This window comes from Callorhinus ursinus, unplaced genomic scaffold (assembly GCF_003265705.2).
Source record: "Callorhinus ursinus isolate GAN/ISIS: 27379988/994484 unplaced genomic scaffold, GSC_fseal_2.0 scaffold5, whole genome shotgun sequence".
In the NCBI taxonomy this organism is placed as follows: domain Eukaryota; kingdom Metazoa; phylum Chordata; class Mammalia; order Carnivora; family Otariidae; genus Callorhinus; species Callorhinus ursinus.
Genome location: NW_027397067.1, coordinates 63,612,741 through 63,633,162, shown reverse-complemented (window position 1 = coordinate 63,633,162; position 20,422 = coordinate 63,612,741). Strand labels below are relative to the sequence as shown.

General features: G+C 36.2%; 2 protein-coding genes across 8 annotated transcripts in view; one reads left to right on the top strand and one right to left on the bottom strand.

Annotated features, from left to right (window-relative positions):
• The window catches only part of MTBP (MDM2 binding protein), a 76,810-nt gene extending 62,739 nt beyond the window's left edge, over window positions 1-14,071 (bottom strand). For 3 of the 6 annotated variants that reach the window (XM_025871048.2, XM_073893162.1, XM_025871049.2), the window contains exons 1-8: window positions 13,904-14,071; window positions 13,004-13,084; window positions 8,858-8,931; window positions 8,614-8,762; window positions 6,721-6,779; window positions 4,272-4,416; window positions 3,166-3,283; window positions 489-623 (exon numbers count right to left, since the gene is read on the bottom strand). In XM_025871048.2, the coding sequence (XP_025726833.2) occupies window positions 489-623; window positions 3,166-3,283; window positions 4,272-4,416; window positions 6,721-6,779; window positions 8,614-8,762; window positions 8,858-8,931; window positions 13,004-13,084; window positions 13,904-14,021 (879 nt within the window). In that variant the 5' untranslated portion in view covers window positions 14,022-14,071. Of the gene's footprint in view, window positions 1-488; window positions 624-3,165; window positions 3,284-4,271; window positions 4,417-6,720; window positions 6,780-8,613; window positions 8,763-8,857; window positions 8,932-13,003; window positions 13,085-13,903 lie in introns of those variants that run through there. The other 3 variants (XM_073893163.1, XM_073893164.1, XM_073893165.1) reach the window with 3 other exon arrangements.
• A 112-nt stretch (window positions 14,072-14,183) lies between these two features.
• Window positions 14,184-20,422, top strand: part of MRPL13 (mitochondrial ribosomal protein L13) — a 47,893-nt gene continuing 41,654 nt past the window's right edge. Inside the window, exons 1-2 of one of the 2 annotated variants that reach the window (XM_073893166.1) lie at window positions 14,184-14,423; window positions 18,312-18,435. In XM_073893166.1, the coding sequence (XP_073749267.1) occupies window positions 14,340-14,423; window positions 18,312-18,435 (208 nt within the window). In that variant the 5' untranslated portion in view covers window positions 14,184-14,339. The remainder of the gene's footprint in view (window positions 14,424-18,311; window positions 18,436-20,422) is intronic. The other variant, XM_025871051.2, reaches the window with a different exon arrangement.

The following is a 20,422-nucleotide window of genomic DNA, read 5'->3' as shown; positions in this document are numbered from 1 at the left end:
TCATATTCCCTCCAAACCAAGTCTCAGAAAGGTCCCATAGCACAGTCCTCACCAAAGGAAGTTTCAGGCCTCTACTGATCTAAAGTTAGGACCATTCCATTTTAAAAACAAAATAATGAGCCACCGACTGCCTTCGGCTCAGGTCATGATCCTGGAGTCCCGGGATCGAGTCCCATGTCGGGCTCCCTGCTCAGCAGGGAGTCTGCTTCTCCCTCTGACCCTCTTCCCTCTCGTGCTCTCTATCTCTCATTCTCTCTCTCTCAAATAAAATAAATAAATAAATAAATAAATAATGATAGTTTTGCCAAGATTCAATGCTGATAACACAGTATAATTTAAGCGCTTAATTATAATTATAGTAAAAATTATGCCAGTGAGCACATTTAAGCACATATACTAGAAAAGTTAATTTTAAGATTCAAACATATCTTATAAGAACAAAAATATGCATGAATGGATGATTGCAAAATGAATTAAACATAGATTACCTTTGGTAAAATGTTCTTATCCTTTGATGGTATTACCTTTTTGGCAAGAATGCAAGGATTTAAATTAGATGTACTAAAATTCTTAGGTGTGACTCCCTTTAAACAAAATTCAGGAAAACTAATTTCAAATCCAAACTGAAAAGAAACCAAAAGAACACAGAAATACCATGAATAAACTTACAATGATCAATACATCTTATTGCAATGTAAAAGCTGAGAAGAAAACCACATGGAAATATATTTTTGATTCCTCAACTTAAAATGTGGTTCTTCCATTTATGTACACATCCTTCCTGTTTTAACTTACATATGGATCTTTTCATGAAAAGCTCTCCTTGGCCCTACAACGGTCCACAAGAATGTATTAAGCCCATTCTGTGCAACCACAGACCCGAACAATTTCCTTTACATATACTTGTTCAATATCTGGCTTCCTATAAGTCTGCAAGTTCTGCAAAAACAGAGCTTGTCTGTCTTATTTAAACAAATTCTTAGGACAGAGCCTCACACATAGTTTGCTTTCAAAATACGTTGTTGATGAAAAGATCAATTCCTGGGCGCCTGGGTGGCTCAGATGGTTGAGCAACTGTCTTCGGCTTGGGTCATGATCCCGGAGTCCTGGGATCGAGTCCCACGTCGGGCTCCCTGCTCAGCGGGGAGTCTGCTTCTCCCTCTGACCCTCTTCCCTCTCATGCTCTCTCTCATTCTCTCTCTCTCTCAAATAAATAAATAAATAAATAATCTTAAATTTAAAAAAAAAGATCAATTCCTGCAGAAGCAGTAATAGTAGGGGAGTTAATAGTAATGGTAACAATGATACTAACATTTAATGAGTGGTTACTTTGTGCTTTACATAATTTCACCTTCATAAAAATCTATGAGATAGGAGCTATTATGACACCTATCCTACAGATGAAGATAACTGTGGCACCAAAAGACTAACTATTACCCAATGTGTCACACAAAACTAGCAAGAAATAGAGTAGGGATTTGAATGCAGACAATTTAACTCCAGAATCGATGTCTTTAATCACTATAATGCCTCTATGCTAAAAGCTATTCTCCACCAAAACAAGGGATTTCAAGTTTTAAATTCATTTTGTGGAGATATGAACATTTAATTTCCTATTCATAAAAGACTAAAAGAATCAAAGAATCACATGAAAAGAAATCTGCCATTATTTGTGCGTATGCAAACATGCAGTTTCAAAAAATGTGTACAAAAACAATTCTCCTACCTAATTCTATCCTACAGGCTTCAAGCTGGCTCTGTGGTTTGCTCACATTAAAACCACTTGCAGAGAAGGTTTACCTGCAGACTGAACTTTCCCAAGGTAAGGATGAGGCAACATGTAAATCAGCAAGAAGGACCCAATCACATTAATTCTTATTGTCTTATTAGAAGTTTTATTAAGCCACAGTTAAGGGTGAATTGAAAAGGAAAAAAAAAATCTAGTAATTAGTGCAATAAATCTTTATAGAAATATAAGACCCAACTCATGTTCCCATGCCACCCTGAACAAACATTAAGAAACTTTATTGTTTTTTGGTATTTTTCTTTAAGCTTTTATGTATTTATTTGTCAGAGAGAGAGAGGGAGAGCACAAGCAGGGGGAGCGGCAGGCAGAGGGAGAGGCAGGCTACCCGCTGAGTAAGGAGCCCGATGTGGGACTTGATCCCAGGACCCCAGGATCATGATCTGAGCTGAAGGCAGATGCTTAACCAACTGAGCCAGTCAGGCATTCCAAGAAACTTTATTGTTTTAGTTTTACCTGTATTCAAAAATATATAAAATACTAGATACTTTAACATGCACATAACTTATAAAAGCCACTAAACATATTCATTCATCATAAAAGATGCCAAAACAGAATTGGAGCCTCATAGAAATTTAAGATTAGAGAAGTTGAACTAATCCAATATTTTCATCTTGTAGTTGAAAAATCTGGGATCTTGTGAGGTTAAAAAAAATTGTTCAAAATCAGAGAGCTGATTAGTAGAGAGAAGCGATCATTTAAAGTAGTATTATAGGGCACCTGGGTGGCTCAGACAGTTAAGCGTCTGACTCTTGATTTTGGCTCAGGTCATGATCTCAAGGTTGTAAGATTGAGCCCACTATTGGGCTCTGCACTCAGTGAGGAGTCTGCTTGAGATTTCTCTCCTCCCTCTGTCCCACCCCCTGCTCCCACTCTCTCTTTCCCTAAAAATAAATAAATAAATCTTAAAAAAATAAATAAAATGGTATTATAGTTAAGATGTTCTAAGCAGCTTTCCAGTAGTTTACACATGCAATGAAATAAGGCATCTTGGATAAACAACATGAACTCAACTAATGTCGAATTCTATATTTTTAAAAGACTATTAGATTCTAGAGCTGCAGTGTCCAAAAGATAACCACAGTGACTATATAATTAAAATAAAGTTAAAAATTCTATTTTTTGGTTGAAATAATCACATATGTAATTACACATAAAGTGCTCAGTAGCAATATAAGGCCAGTGGCTACTGTATTAGGACAGGCGGAACATTTCTATTATCGCAGAGAATTCTTAGATAGTGCTATTCTAGAACATCTTTATAAAGTACATTTTCATTCAAATTCATTTAAATTATCTGTGCTGTAAATAAAGCTGAACGGCCTGCTTTGCAAACTGTAATAACTGAGAAATCCACTTACCTTTCTTTCCCATATCTGAATCTTTCCCCTCCATAATTCCTTTGAGTCAATAGCATTTTTGAGATCCTCTAAAGATACAACATTAGCAGAGAGGTATTCTGCAATTTTCTGACAACTCCTATAAATAAAAGATTATGATGGTTAAATACAGGGTTTTATATCTTCCTTAGATTTAATGGTTATAGTTAACTATAATCCTAACAGGCAAAAATGCAAAGTTTCTATTGCTGTTTTTATCTACTAATATTATAGAACATCCCTTAAGTCAGTCTCTGAGGGAGTCACTATTACATGTCCATTTAATCTCAATATCCCTGTTAAGAGGAATTACCCTTAATACTACAAATGAAGGTACAGATTTTCCTATTACTACTTATTAGCTTAAATGTGTCAGATATACACATAGGTACACATACACAGACTTAATATCAGTCCTTTATCTTCTAAATTTTTCTCATACAGCTTTGTAGGGAATTCCATAGTAGCACTTATCACAGATGCTCATGACTATTAGCACTCCTATTTCTCCCTGTATTTCAATGAACAAGATCAAATCTTGCTTTCTTAACTCATCAGCATCTATTGCTGTGGTTGGCATAAAGTCAGTGCTCAATAAACATTTGTTAAATGAAGAAAATCATGAAGTTAATAAATCCAGTTGAATACTTCTTTAAGGATACAACTGGTCCTTACTAAAATACCATAAAACACAACCATATATACTTTTTCTACATTGCACATTAAACAAAAAAACAAATATGACATAACAAATCCCGTGTATCCGCGTATCCATGATATTCATCATGGTGCTCAATGAACAATACATACTTATTTAAAAGCACACAGTGCGTTTAGATAATTAATGCTCAATAATAGTTATAAAACAGCATTGATGATATTTACGAAAAACAAATACATCAGGAATATAAAGTATGAAACAAAAATCTAGATTCTTCTCAATAGATAAACCTCTAATAACAGTATGACATAAAACTATCTTGTCACATTAAAAAAAAAACTCAAATCATAAGTCTATTAAAAACAGGATACCATGCTAATTGTAAAAACAGATAACACTAAGAGCAAATAAAAACAAAACAGCTTACATTTCACAATGATTTCCTGCTATAGTAATCTTTGCTGAATACCATTCCTTCAAATGTTTTAGTGCTCCCACAGTAGGTAGACAGTCTTTCAATTTAGGAGGATCTTTGTCAGAAGGCAACAGTATTATATCTAGCATTGCTCTACCTAGAAAGAGAATAAGGCACTGTCGTAATTTTTCTGAAAATGAGAAATGTCTCAAAATGTACCCTAAAAAATTGAATTTTACATTTATTTAGAATACAAAGAAGGATTTTAACTTTAATTTCTGAAATTCTTCAAAACAATACACATCTTTAGGAGTTCAAAATTTCCAAATGTTCATCATTGATTTAAAGCCATGTTATCTTGAAATAGCTAGCATACACCAGGAAACAATGGAGTCTATCATAATTACTTGCCAATTATGTACCAGTGCTTAATTATATATATTGCTCTTGAGATCATCAATGCTATTGTTGTACTGAACAGAGGAAAAAAAAAAACTGGGCAATTTCAGTTTATTTTTCTGTACTTAATTTATACAAAAGGGAATGAATTAATATAAAATTGTAATGTTCAAATAAATTATTTCTTTTTATAGGACAATAAAACACTCAGAAAACTCAATTATACTGACATCATTAGTTCCTAAGAAAAAAAGTATAACTGCATGAAACTTCACATTTTATAAAATTATAAATTTACCAAAGGACCAAGATAATATAAATAAAACAGAAACAAAATAGAAATTTGATAATGAAAGCATTCTAATTTGCCAAAACAGCAACTGTATGTTTCAATGCGTATTCTGAATTTGACACTTTTCATTTAAAAAACTGATATTTATTTATCTATGTATTCAGTTTATTTTCCATGTGGGACCTTTACACTAAAATAGGATCTTGAATATAAGGATTAGATGATGAGCTATCATGTCCTTCATGGTAATCACATATGCTTTACTCATCATTATATACTCAGCTCCTAGTACATGAGATACAATAGATGCAACAAATATCTACTTAATAAATGACTTTCAATGATGACAATATTCAAGAACACTCTTCAAAATTATTTATAGATGCCAAATTGTACCCCACTTTAGACACCAGCTACTTGACACAAAGAAAGATAAATTTAAGACAGAATAAAGTTTTAAGAATAGTATGATGCAGTATTTCATAAAATATGCTTTCCATTATAGTAAAAAAAAAAGGGGGAGGCTTTGTAAAAAAAATGCTGGGTTAACAATCAGTTAAGTGCTGCCTTCGGCCTGGGTCATGATCCCAGGGTCCTGGGATTGAGCCACGCATCGGGCTCCCTGCTCAGTGGGGAGCCTGCTTCTCTCTCTCCACCACTTGTACCCTCTCTCATGCTCTCTCTTTCAAATAATAAATAAAATCTTTAAAAACAAAACGCTGAATAAAGGGTTCTTTTACTGTATAACTTTCTTTTTTTTATTTTTTTAAAGATTTTTATTTATTCATTTGAGACACAGAGATACAGAGAGAGAGAACATGAGCGGGGGAGAAGCAGCTTCCCTAATGAGCCAGGAGCCAGTTGCAGGGCTTGATCCCAGGACCCTGGGATCATGACCTGAACCGGAGGTAGATGCTTAACCATCTGAGCCACCCAGGTGCCCTTACTGTATAACTTTCTATCTGATAATGTATATAGTGGCCTCACACCTTATAAGAATGTTATCCAAATGATCTAGGTTAAAGAACTTCTTTCCCCTAAAGGTATTCATAGGACTAGTATTCTATAGAACATACTGTGGAAAACAATGGTATGTAGTGGAAACATTCCTCAGTAATAACTACATAAGGAAACTGAGATGGGTATTTAATTTTCTAAGTTCTAATTTCTGTCTAACTAAATAAAAACAATTAAGAGAACTGTAATGTCTCAGTAATATACTTTATTAAAGCGTGTTTTGTATCAACTTCAATTAAAAAATTATTTTTCAGAGTGCCTGGGTGGCTCAGTCAGTTGAGCATCTGACTCTTGAGTTCAGCTCAGGTCATGATATCAGGGTCCTGAGATGGAGCCCCACATTGGGCTCCATACTGGGCAGGGAGCCTGCTTAGGATTCTCTCTCTCCCTTTCCCTCTGTCCTTTCCCTCCCTCTAAAAAATTTTTTTTTCATTTTGAATTTTGAAATTAGAAGTGAGGACACTAGCATAAAGACTGAATTCATCACTCATTCATAGAAAGTGTAAGATAAGATATAAATTATTGAAAACATGGGGCACCTAGGTGGCTCAGTCATTAAGCGTCTGCCTTTGGCTCAGGTCATGATCCCAGGGTCCTGGGATGGAGCCCCACATCGGGCTCCCTGCTCAGCGGGAAGCCTGCTTCTCCCTCTCCCACTCCCCCTGCTTGTGTTCCCTCTCTCACTGTGTCTGTCTCTGTCAAATAAATAAATAAAATCTTTAAAAAGATTATTGAAAAGTCATAAAATATTACCAGGAGCAGGAAGTTTATCGGACAGCTGATGCAAATTTTCTGCAGATTCTTCATATAGGCTAAAATAAAAGGGTAAATTAGAAAAACACACCCACACATTACATATAATAATGATAGGTAATATCAATTAAATGGGCCTATGTGCCAGACACTATTAAGTATGTTAAATGCATTATCTTATTTGATCTTCATGACAATCCATGGAGCACTACTATTATTATTATCCTTATTTTAAATAATTTGCTCCAGCCACATAACTAGTAGGTGTAGAAGCTAAGATTCAAACACTGAGTCCAAGTTTTTAGCCACACCATCAAAAACAAACAATACTAACAAAAGAGGGGGGAAAAACTCTAAATTATATCTAGTATATTAAACATAAATCATAACTAGTAGACCAAACATTTTTCTGAACTCTAAAAGTAAGTATTGCTAAGGGTTTAATAAAGAAGGCTACTGCTTTTCTCTGAATGGCATACTATAGCCCTGTATGGAAAATATGATGATGTCCTCCAATTCTTCAAAATCTTTTCTTTTATCCAAATGATGATTTTTTTTCTCAAAAGTTTATTATATAATATAAAGTTACTTAAATCCTTTATTACAAACCTGCCATTGTCTAGAAAACCTAAGGCATCTTATGTTAAAAATAGTTTTCAAGCTCCCTCTTGTGGAAATAATTATTAGGTCACTTACTAGAAATAATTACATGTACACTCTTTTAGTAATGGTGGGAAACATGGGATGATAAGAACTCTAAGGCTGGCAGCCAGCTTAGAAATCACCTGAAAGGATCTCAACACTTTACGGACAAGAAAATAAAGAATTAGAAAAATGGAGTGACTGGCCCACGATCATGTAACTAGAAACTACCTCTAATGACTCCTGGTTCAATAACCTTTGCTCAGTTCTATAAGATCTCCTTTCATTAATCATACAAATATAATTTGAAAAGAGGAAAACAGAATTTTTAAAGTCTCCAGTAATTTATAGAAATATTGTAATATGTGACTCCTACAATAAACAAAAGTGGGATTTTGTAATGAAATACTGTGGAAGACTAAAATGAAAGATATTAATTACGAGTAAGGGCTATTTCATGAAGAAAAAAATAATCACAACTTACATCACCTGGGCCAACTTGTACCAACTTGTATATTATACCACACTTCAAAAAACCTGAAAGTGAACCCAATGGTCTATATAATCCTCAGAAACCCTATGCATTTTAAAGGTGTCTAAGTGTTCAAGATATACATAAATTGACAAAATCATATATTTCAACCTCAAATAGCAAAATGAAAATCATACTTTTAGAGTTTGAGTTTGAATGCCAGTTATTAATCTTAAATAAAGTTTCTAGTCAAGCTCTTAAAATTCATAATCAGGCAGAATTCATCTTTAAGAAAGTGACATATTGGGGTGTCTGGGTGGCTCAGTCGTTAAGCGTCTGCCTTCAACTCAGGTCATGACCCCAGGGTCCTGAGATAGAGCCCCGCGTAGGGCTCCTGCTGGGTGAAACTGCTTCTCTCTCTCTCCCTCTGTCTGTTGCTCCCCCTGCTTGTGCTTGCTCTCTTTCAAATGAATAAATAAAATCTTAAAAAAAAAAAGGGACAGTGACATTAATTAGAGTATCACTTTTTATGATTCCTTCAATTTTCTCAGCTTGAGAAACTAAACATTTTCAGATGCCCATTTTTCCATTTTAAATAGTTTTATTCAAATAAAAGGCCCAAATTGCCTATCTGCCAAGATAAAGAATTGACAATTTCAATTAACTAAAATTCCCTTTTGATAGCTGCTAAAACATTTAATCTTCACTCTTGTGGATAAAATACTGTCTATGTTAAGTATTTTAAAGACATTATAGAAAGTAAGCTATTATAAGCATACTCAGCCAAGAATAATGATTCTCTGCTATTACTATCTTCTTCCTCAAAACACTCAGCACTCAAGCATTCTTCAATATTTGTTTGAAGAACATCCTCAATTTCATCTTTTTCCATACCAAAATGTATCTCTTCCCAGTCAGAACTGCAAAACTAATACATGAAAAGACTGCATTAAATGATGGGTTCCTGAAATTATTTATATTAACAAAGACATTTACTAATGGCTATTTTTTTATTTCTGTTACCTGATAAAATCCACATATTGCCTGCACTGCAAAGAACCACTTCCTGGAACCAGGTATACCGCCTACTGAACATGCTTGAAAATAAAACCATGCTTATTAGAAGAAAGGCATACCACCACAAATAACCAGATGTTATAGCATTTATACTTAGAGAATTATATAATTTTTGATACATATTATATAGCTCTTTAAGATATGTGTGTGTGTATCTATGCATTTACATAATGTGGATCTTTTTAAAATCTATAAAAATTCAAAAGAACAATCTGCCTAAAGAGCAAAATTATTCACTCACAATGAACACTTTTATTTTGTCAAAATCAAAATCCATACTATTTTATTCACCATTTTAAACACTAAAGTCTACCAAAAAAATACACCCACTCAATTACTACTGAGTCACACAAAAGTGTGTAAGTCATTTTACGAAAAACTATTCCCTCTTCAAAGACCATGAAGGTCTGGTTCATCCTGGCTAGAGAGAGAGGAGATACAACTACAGCCTAAGTGTAGGGAAGATCCTCTTCTTGGAGACCAGAATGTTACATGAGGATATGAACTTAAGGGTCATCTCCAGGGTGCATGTCAATTTAGAGCCACGAAGAATGTAGAACTATGTAAAGAAATTGGATTCACAGGAGAGAGGAGAAATGAAGCTTAACTCCTGGGAACTAGGTAACATGCTAAGTGCTAATTACCGCTTTCTGCCAACAGCCTCAGCAAAAGACTTTACCTCCTACTTCCTTAAGAAAATAGAAATCATTATTAGGTAATTACTCCCAAACATGCTGTCAGCAAACACAGGACACTACTCGCATTCCCATTAGGCTTTCCTCATTACTTTCTGTGAGTACGTGAGGAGTACTGCCCTTTCAATTCAATGTTATCCCTCAGACTTCCACTGGGACCCCCAAACCCCTGATGAGACGATCTTTCTTGCACCTTCAAGCTCTCTTCCTCTGTCAGTTCCTTCCCATTAGCATTTAAGTTTGCACAGATATTCCTCAAGTTAAAGGAAAAAAAAAATCTCTTTTAAATCACCTCCCTTTGCTAGACGGTACTATTTCTTTACTCTTCTTCAAGGATAAACTGAAAGTATTGTCTACACTTGACTGTCCCTATTTCCTCATCACATTTTCTACTCCCCTCTAAATCCATTTCAATCTGGTTTTTTTTTTTTTTTTTTTTTTTTTTTTTGGTCTCCAATATACCACTGTAACTACAGGCATACAATAACTAGCATGTTACTAAACGTGGCAGCTCTTATGGCTGTTGTTACTTGACCCCTTAACATAAAAGTAAGAAAGGAATCAAAGATGACACAGTTGTCATCTTTCTCCCTTAAAACACTTGGCTTCTGTGGAAGCTATCTTTCCAGGTGCTCCTCATGCCTTTAAAAACCAGTGCTCAGTTCCTTTAAATACTGGGATTCAGTTCAAAATTTTCTGCTCTTTTCACTGTCCATAAACAATCCCATCCTCTCTCACAGCTTGAACTGACATCTATATATGATGATTCTATAATCTTTTTTATCTCCAGCCTTTTGAGTTCCGGACACAGGTATCCAACTTTTACAGAACATTTTCACTTTGACATCTTATAGGCAACTGTTTAGAGTATGTACATGTTCTAAACTGGACTTGTCTTAGTCCCTCAAAACCTAATTCTCTTACCTCACTAAATGCCACCATCTGCACTACAGCCAAGCCAGAAACCTAATGTCACTTGATTGCTTTCTCCCTCTTCCCTTCTCCTAAATCACACCAATGCAACACTCAGTCAGGTGGATTCTACCTCTGTAATTTCCTTCAGATCTATCCATTTTCCTCTACCCTGACTGCCTCTCTTATTTCTCAGCTGGTCTTCTGCAGCAGCCCCTTCATAACTACACTTTTCTCAAATTTGTCAACTCTACTGTAGCCAGAATACTTCACTAACACAGATGGCACGTCCCTTCCTTCATTAAAGCCTTTAATGGCTAATTATTATTATGATAAAGTCCAAACACCCCAACATGATTTACAAAGTCCTCCACATAGCTACACCTACCTCTCCAGCCTTAGCTCAATTATAATCATAATGCACTTCCAGTTTCTCAAACTAGCCATATTACACAAAGCAATAATGCTCCCAGGGTAAGAAATTCAATATGAGCAGTTCCTTCTTTGCATGGTTCTGATATGCAGATTTCAGTTACCATGGTTTCAATAATTCCTGGTCCCCCAAAACATGGTTCAAACTCCAGTTACCAAGGTTTATTAATTAACCGTAATTGCATAAAGTAAAACTTCACTGCTAGCTTCTCGGATCACAAATCAATACATAAATCAAAGATGTGTATCATGATCCATGACCAATCGCATTGCTACTTTCCAAGTTTGTTGACTGGTCACTGCACATCTGTTATTCAGTTCATATGAATAGAGGACAAGTATGTAATTGTGTTTCCTTCTTGTCTCCCAGTGCTAAATCCACATATTATAGAGAATTGGATAATAGTAAGAGGAAATGGGCAAAAGGAAAAAAAAAGATGAAAGCGCAGCAAAAAACACAAAGTGATATTCCAATCTAATGTAATTGGATTCTAGAAATAGCTGCTGTGATAAAAACACTGACGAAAAGGATGAAGACATCTCAGAGAAAAATGACGTTGGCAAATACCTTTGCACTAAAGGAACTCAGAGATATTTCATGACATTAAAAGTGCAAAGGATAAAACACTGGAAGCTAACACAAACTTGGGAGTACAGCAATTCACCGAAACATAGAAGAGATGCTCACTCTATATCCTAAATTGTATGTTGACAAGAAAGTGACAAGAACTGTTCAAACCACTTCTGATAAAGTTTTTACAAAAAAAAAAAAAGAAGAAGAAGAAGAAACACTTTAATTCTCAATACTTCCAATGCTTCAAATTACAGCCTATGAAATAACTATTAGTTTTACTGGGTTTTTTTCCCCCCATTTCTTCTACATGTATAACCAGTGAGAGACTTTTTAATGTTTTGACAAAAAATGTCATGGAACAATTGTGATTTTTTTCCCCATTGATTATATTAGGATTGCTTAGCGGGGCTTTAGTGTGCAATCACTTACATAGTCCCAGATTACTGGGCAAACAAGGACTGCCTGGATTAAGAAATGTCTATCCACCCAAACAGGAAGTGAAATTTATCACGAGAATTCCTAGAATGCTCCCAATAGCTCTTTAATGTATACTTTCAAGGCACAAGTGAAAGAAAATCTTTCTTGCAGTAATAGCAGTACTGACTTAAATTATACCAACTTGAAAATTTAATGAGTACTACTGCAACTGGGCAAAGGACTAGGGCAGCACAAAACTAGAAATAACTTCCCAAGGGTGACAGTTTAAACCTGACAGACAAGAGGTTCTCTAATGAAAGAAGAGAGAAAGGAACAGAGTACAGTCATGAGAATTACGTTATCAAAATGAGCCCCCTATCCCTAGCATCTCCAGAAGCTTCCTTCAGCTTTTAGGCCTTGGCCTGTTTTGGTTATCTCTTTTCTCTGAGCCTTTGAAAGACACTCGCAAGGGGCCAAGAAGAGGAAGTGAAAGAGAAGATAACTATCAAAAAATAAATAGATGGATCTATATAATGCTAATAGAAGCCACAGGAAGAAAGATTTTTATAAGAGCAAAGGTGCGGTCAAAAAAGCCAAATACTTAGAAAAAGTTAAAACAGATAAGAATGGGGAAAGGATCACTGTGTTTAACAATTATGAAGTGCTTTAAAGAGAATCTGTAGGAGGTAAGGGTGGAAAGAAATGGTAAGAAATGGGTATAAGAGCATTAATGTATTTGTACTCAGGACAAAATCGCAAATCCTTCTAATAATGCCACATTACCCTATTTTATATGGAACTAAAGATGGGCAAAAAAATCCCATAAAGGGCACAAAAGTCAAGCTGAGAACCTAAAGTAATTTCCATACAATTTGGTTACACTGAAGCAGAAAGAAGAGAGGGATATCATCTTTTTCAGGTTTGTATTTCCTTAATTCCCTATCCCAGTGGCTTATGCACAGTCAACAAATATGTCTTGTACCTTTAAGTGACCAAATTAATTAAATTTACTACCAATACAAATGCAGTGTCAGAGAAATAAGGGGTTTGTGCTATACTTACCGGGAAAAGTACTATCTTCTGGATTCATTGAAGCACTAATGCTTCTTTTCAGGAGATGATAAACATTTGCTGCTGTTAAGTCTGAAAAAGAAAAGACAAACTAACTCAGTGGGCTCAAGAGTTATGTCATCTAGGCCCATTCCAATTTCACCATCAGAGACTCTCAAGAACATTATACTGCACATAAAAGAACTACACATTTTCTAGTTTCAATATAATAAATGCAAAGAGAAGAAAGACGCCCAGTTTGTACATGCTAGCCAGTTAACACAAATCCAAAAATCCCCCGAAAGAATAATTTTAAGCAGAGAAGGGAAACTCTGCCACAATACTCTGTATACAACCACATACATTTTCTCCTCAAAATGCTTGCCCAATCAAAACAAATAAAGTGGAATACGGATTAGACAGAAACCGCAAAAAAGGAGTGCAATCTCAAACGGTTACAACTGTTTTAAATTTACCATTTTTTTTTTTTTAGCTTAGTTTATGTGTAGGATGTCTCCTCCCATTAGGATGGTAAACTCTAGGAGAGTAAGCCCCTTTTCCATCTTGTTCCCTTCTGTATTACCTGCATTTGGAACACACAGGAGGCGGAAACACTACTGAATGCATATATTTCCAACAAGCAGACATTCCACTCCTAAAGCACAGAGAATTGCTCAGTTAAATTTTTACTGTGCCCAGAACTTCTGAGCGCTGGGATTTTGCATCCACAAATTTGTCCCTATTTTTCTATTAAGATAACGACATTTGTCAGCCCTTATTGGGCCGATCCCAGAGAGAAACAAATCCCCGGGAGAACTCGAGATAGGTCCTTCCCCTGCAGAACTGGATCTCAAACTTAAATTTCTTCCCTCCCCCGAAGCCGTTCCCGCTCTTTCTCAGCCCCGCGCTTACCCGGCAGCTTCTCGGTACCCTCCACGGACAACTCCCGGGGCCCATGCTCCGCTTCCCCACCCGCTGCGGACTGGACTTTTCCTTCTCCCCAGATCACAAGGAGTAGGTACCGATCCATCTCCTTAGAGCTGAACTAATGTTTCAAGTCCCGGTTTCCACATCCAAACAGTCGCGCGCTACTGATATATTTCCGGTTCCCTTCCACTTTTGGTCGGCTGGGAATTGTGCGCCCTCCGTCTGTTTGCTGCAGCTTTTCCGGCCGGTGGGTTCTTTTGGGGAGTTATTCTCTCAATAGCTGCATTATTTCCTCCTTTCATGATGAAACTGCTAACACGGGAAGATTGGAGGAGACCCAGGAAGAGCAGAGAAGCTGACGAGGCCTGGCTGGCCTAGGAACTGTCATGCTTGGGTTTATACGTTTCCCGCCGGGCTAGTGATGCTGAGGTCTGGCCTTGGATCCTGCGCAAAGGACGGTCCTGCTGGTGGGGGAAACATGTCGAGTTTCTCCAAGGCACCCCAGGTGAGCTCGAACTCTTGTAGCTTGATGGAATTCATTACACTGGCAGAAGGAAGTCAGTGGCTCGGGTGGATTTAGTGATCCTGAGTCGGCAGGAAAGCCAGGATGCCTCGAGAAAGCATATACGAGGGTCGTGATTCTGGCTACTGCTCGCTGTTCTCTTCGGCACTTTTCTCTTTTCAGCCAGACCTTTTCATGTCCCCCCCGCTCCCCCCGCGAAAGAGTATTCGGAGAGAAGATCAGAGGTAATAAGGAGGATCAGATAGGGCATTGTAGATCATTGTGAGAATTTGTTCGTTACTGAGTAAAATGAGGACCCATTGAAAGATTTGGAGCCAGGTAGTAACATGATGTCATTTAGGTGTTAAAAGGAGCACTCTGGCCGCTGAGTTTAGACTTTTCAGAGATGGGGATTGATGGAAGATAGAAACAAAGAATCCATTTGGAGACCAACTGCAGTAATCCAGGCTGGACATGATGGTGGCACAAACCAAACTAGTAACAGTATAGTGTTGAAAAGTGGTCTGGTTCTGTTTGAAGGTGGGGCCAGAAGGATTTCCTGAAGAATTGAATGTGAACTGACAACAAAAGAAGAAACAAGGGTTACTCCAAGGTTTTTTGTTTCCATAACTGGAAGGGTGTGCCGTCAGCTGAGATAGGGAAGACTGAAATTGAAGCAGGTTTCAGGTGGAAGAGCAGTTCAGTTTTGGGTATGTTGGTCTGACTGAGATGCTTCTTAGCCAAGTCCTGCTCCAAGTGTGATTGCTTTCTTGAACTGTTTGTTACCTCTCTTGGATGAGGCATATACAGGAAATAAGCTTAAACATTTTAAAACTTTTATAGCAATTTGATGATATAGCAGTATTTTAATTTTTTTAAACAAAGTTTGGGATTATTTTTAGTCAGAATAATTGATCTGCAATGGAATGGGGAAAAACTAATCTTTGCTACATATGGTTTTAAAAGCACTGTTGGGCAGCTGCCAAGTGGACAATTGAATACAAGTGTAGAGTTGGGGGGAAAAGGTCCAGGCTAGAGATGTAAATTTCTACATTTGAGAGTCCTGAGCATGAAAATGGCATTTCAACACATGAGTCTGGTTGTAGTCTTTGAGGAAGTGTGTATTGAGAAGAGAGAAGGACCAAGAACTGAATTCTGGGACATTTCAACATTTCAGACACAAGAGGTAAGAGAAGAAGCAAAGTAGGAAAAAAAACCAACAGAGGGTGGTGTCCTGGAAATCAAGTGAGGAAAGAATACCCAGGAGGAGGAAATGATCACCTATACTGAAGCTTAGAATTGAACAGTAGATTTAGCGACATGAAGGTCCTGGTAACTTTGGCAGGCGGTAGAGTGAGGGCGATGAGTGTGGGAGGGCAAAAGCCAGGTCGGAGTAGGTTGAAGAGAGAGAATGAGGAGTAAAGACAACCTCTTTGGAAAAATGTTGCCACAAAGGAGAGGAAAGAAATGAAGCAGTGGCTAAGTGCGGTCAGGAGGGTTTGTTGTTGTTCTTCTTCTTTAACTTTATTATGGAGAATTTCAATCACATATAAAAGTAGGTATCACCCAGTTTCAAAAACCTCATAGCCAATATTATTTCCTCTGTACCTCCATTCACTTCTTTCCTTTTCTTATGAATTTGAGGTGAATCTTAGACTCCTATTATTTCGTAAGTAAAGAATTCAATATGTTCTCTACAAGATAAGGATTCTTTTAAAAAATATAATCCCAATACCATTTATCAAAGACAAACGAAAAATTAATTATAATTCCTTAATCTCAAATGAGTAGTATGTTCAATTTTCTCATATATGTTATAGAAATACATAAAATTTGTTACAGAAATACATAAAATAAAAATATAGAAAACATAAAAATACATAAAATATAGAAATACATAAAAACTGGGTGGCTCAGCCAGTTAAGCTTCTGCCTTCAGCTCAGGTCATGGTCCTGGGGCCTGGGATCAAGCCCTGCATTGGGCTCCCTGCTCAGCGGGGAGTCTGCTTTTTCCTCTCCCTCTCCCCCCTCCTCTTGCTGTCAATCTCTCTCTGTCAAATAAATAAAATCTTTAAAAAAAAGAAATACATAATATTTCTACTGTTCCTTTGGTTTTAGGATCTAGAATTAATAATTTCCTGTTTTTTAGTTCTCTCTTAATAAATTGGTTCTTTTTCCTATTTTTTTTCCTTTGCAATTTACTGAAGACAAAAGATTGTCCTATACAGTTCCCACTGTTTGAATTTTTCTTAGTTAGTCCTAAACTGAGAGTACTAGGGAAAGGGTATGGGCTAAAAGCTGTCTTTATTTGCAAAGAACATGATTTTCTATGTAAAAAATCAGATGGAATCTAAGAAAAGCTACTAGATCTGATAAATAAGTTTAGCAGGGTTGCGGGTTACAAGAGCAGCATGCAAAAAATGAAGTGTATTTCCATATACTAGTAACAATCAATCAAATTTAAATTAAAAATACAATACCATTTACAGTGACATCAAAATATATGAAATATACGACATGGATGGAACTGGAGGGTGTTATGCTGAGCAAAATAAGTCAATCAGAGAAAGACATGTATCATATGACCTCACTGATATGAGGAATTCTTAATCTCAGGAAACAAACTGAGGGTTGCTGGAGTGGTGGGGGGTGGGAGGGATGGGGTGACTGGGTGATAGACATTGGGGAAGGTATGTGCTATGGTGAGCGCTGTGAATTGTGTAAGACTGTTGGATCACAGACCTGTACCTCTGAAACAAATAATTCAATATATGTTAAAAAAAAAAAAAAAGACGATAGCAGGAGGGGAAGAATGAAGGGGGGAAATCGGAGGGGGAGACGAACCATGAGAGACTATGGACTCTGAGAAACAAACTGAGGGTTCTAGAGGGGAGGGGGGTGGGGAATGGGTTAGCCTGGTGATGGGTATTCAAGAGGGCACGTTCTGCGTGGAGCACTGGGTGTTATACACAAACAATGAATCATGGATCACTACATCAAAAACTAATGATGTATGGTGATTAACATAACAATAAAAATTTAAAAAATATATGAAATACTTAAGAGGTAAATCTGACAAAAGATATGTGAGGAGAACAAGGTAGAAACTAGAAAAGTGAGAGAGAAAAACAGAAATGGTGAGCAGTTTAGAAGCCGATTCGAAGTTTGTAATTTTAAACTAAAACCAGTTAGCCTGGTTGTACTTTTTCCAGCATTGTTCAGCAACTTATGTATGTGGATAGAGAAAACATCTGGTTGAGATCTTTCTGGGCTGGAATTTTCTTAGAGTTTGAAGTTACTGATGGATACTGCAAAGACAATGGTTTATGCCTGAGGCAGCCTAAAGATGTCTAAAGCAGCTACTTAAAATTTAAGTTTATTCAACATCATCCATCTATACTTGTCCAGCTATATTCCGTTACTGTATTCTCCCATGGATTTGAACTTCTCAGTAGTCTTCAGTTCCCAATTGGTCACTCATCTTTCAATTTAATATCTATTAGTCTCAAAATATTTTTGAAGACCTTTATAAACAGTTTCTACTTTCATAAGAGTTTCTCATTACCATTCCAGATTCTATTTTATGCGATACAAAAAAAGTCATAATATAAAGGAAAATATATCTTTGAAATGTTTTAGATAAAGCATCATCCATATTGCAGATAGAAAAGGAGGCAGGAAAAATTACTGTGTTAATCTTTGTATAGCGAAAAAAGACCCTCCTTTTCCAGAAACAGAATTGAATACAAAATGAAGGCTCTTTGTGATTGATTTATTATTAATATTAACTATAGAATACTCATGATGGTATATAATAATAAACTTGGTTATTTCCATTTTAATTAGAATTTTCTTTGTTTTCTCTCTTTTTAAATTTTTTTTTCCCCCTAGCAATGGGCCACTTTTGCTCGGGTTTGGTATCTCTTAGATGGGAAAATGCAGCCCCCTGGCAAACTGGCTGCTATGGCATCAGTTAAACTTCAAGGATTGCATAAACCTATATACCATCAACTGAGTGAGTATCATTTTAGATCTGTCACTAGTAACCATAATTTTCATACCAGAATAGAATCTTGAAGAAGTCTGACTGAACTGCTTCTAAGGACCTCATTTTTCCTGGGATCCCTTGTTCCATTCAGCAAAAAACCTACTGGGGCACTACAATGAATTTGGCTTATTCATAGGAAAACCATACAGACCAGTTTGCCTGAGACAACCCCATTTTATGCCATTACAACAGCAAAATTATCTGTAGCCCTCCTTTCATTCTCAGATATCCTGATTGGGACTATAAATTATATGTTCACTCTTATACATGTTTCTTCACATGGCAATGTGCATTTGAATAGAGAATTTTTGAAAATGAAGAAATAAGTTTGCCCTCTCTTCTAAAAACCTTTTCCTCCAGGAAGATGGATAGAACTAGCTGGACATGGAAAGTTTACTCTTCACTGTTTTTAATTGATAGATTTGATTTTCTGTAACCTTTTTCCAATACAAAAGAAAAGAAAAAAGTTGTTTTGATACTAAAAGACTTGTGCTTGTTACGCGTGGTTTTGATTGACTTCACTTAACCTGGGACTTCAGGGCCCACCCAGCAAGATCTAGGTGTTAGCTCTTACTCTTCATCTTGTTTGACCTGTCAACACCATTTTTGGCAATTGATCATAGTTTTAGCTTTTTGAAACATGAAGTTACATATACAGTGTGTAGATATAGATAAATTAATATTTAAATATAGGTAGTATTTTAAAGAAAATTAACAGTTATAATGAAGATGAAATAAATACCCATACACTCAACATTTGGGGTATTTCCAATTTTTTTTTTTTTTTTACCATTACAAACAATATTACTGTCAGTATTCTTGTACCTTTTTTACAGTGCATATGTGGATGAGTTTCTCTGAGGCCTGTTTACAGGATAGAAGTTACTGGGTTCAGAGGTGTTTAGGAAACTAGTTAGTCTTAACGCTGATGTCCTACCAGAGTTTGTATTATCCCTCATCTTCAGTAACACTTGATGTTTTCATTCTCTTTAAGTTTGACTACTCTGGTAGATGTGAAATACACTCTCCTGATGGTTTTGCATTGTCCTGATTGCAAATGGTGCTATGTATCTTTTTCTCTTTATTGGCCTTTTATCATTTCTTCTTCTGGGAAATGTCTATACGTGTCTTTTGCCCATATTTCCACTGAGTTATTTGTCCCTTACAATTTTATAACTTTTACTGTGAAAGTTTTCACATTTTCAGAAAAGCTCAAAGAATAGTACAGTGAATTATACCCTCCACCTAGATTACACAGTTATTAACATTTTAACATATAATTTAACATAAAATTTTTTACTCAATCATTGCAAAATAAGTTGCAGATGTCATAATAAATCCCCCTGAATACTTCAGCATGTGTCTCCTAAGAATAAGAATACTCCCGTGTAACCAAAATGCCCTTATTACACATAACAAAACAAACATAATTTAACTGTATGATTTAATGTCCAGTACATTTTCAAATTTCTTTAGTAGTTCCAAGAATGTTCTTTAGAGCTGTTACTTTTTTTTAAGACCAGAATCCAACCAAGGTTTATGTATTGCCTTCAGTTGGTTATGTTTCTTTAATCCTTTTAATATAGAATAATCCTTATTTTCTTCTTGCAGCTACCCTTTTGGGGAGTCCAGGCTAGTTTTCATGTAAAGAACTTTCTTCTTAAACACATTCTCCATTTGTTCTTGGATGCATTCTCTTGCTAACTCCTCCTTCCCAGTTCCTTTTGTTCTTTTCAACTTTCCAATTCCCCAGTCTTCTCTCATTAAAAATTAGGAGTACCCTAGAACCTGGTCCTTGCACCCCTTAACATTCCTTAAGCAATCACATTCAGTTTCATATCTCTATCTTCTATGATGCTTCTAGCTGCCAAATTTATATCTTCATTTTTTATCTTTTCCCTGTATTCCAGACTCACATAACCACATTTCTACTCAGCAAACTTCTTAGGTGTCT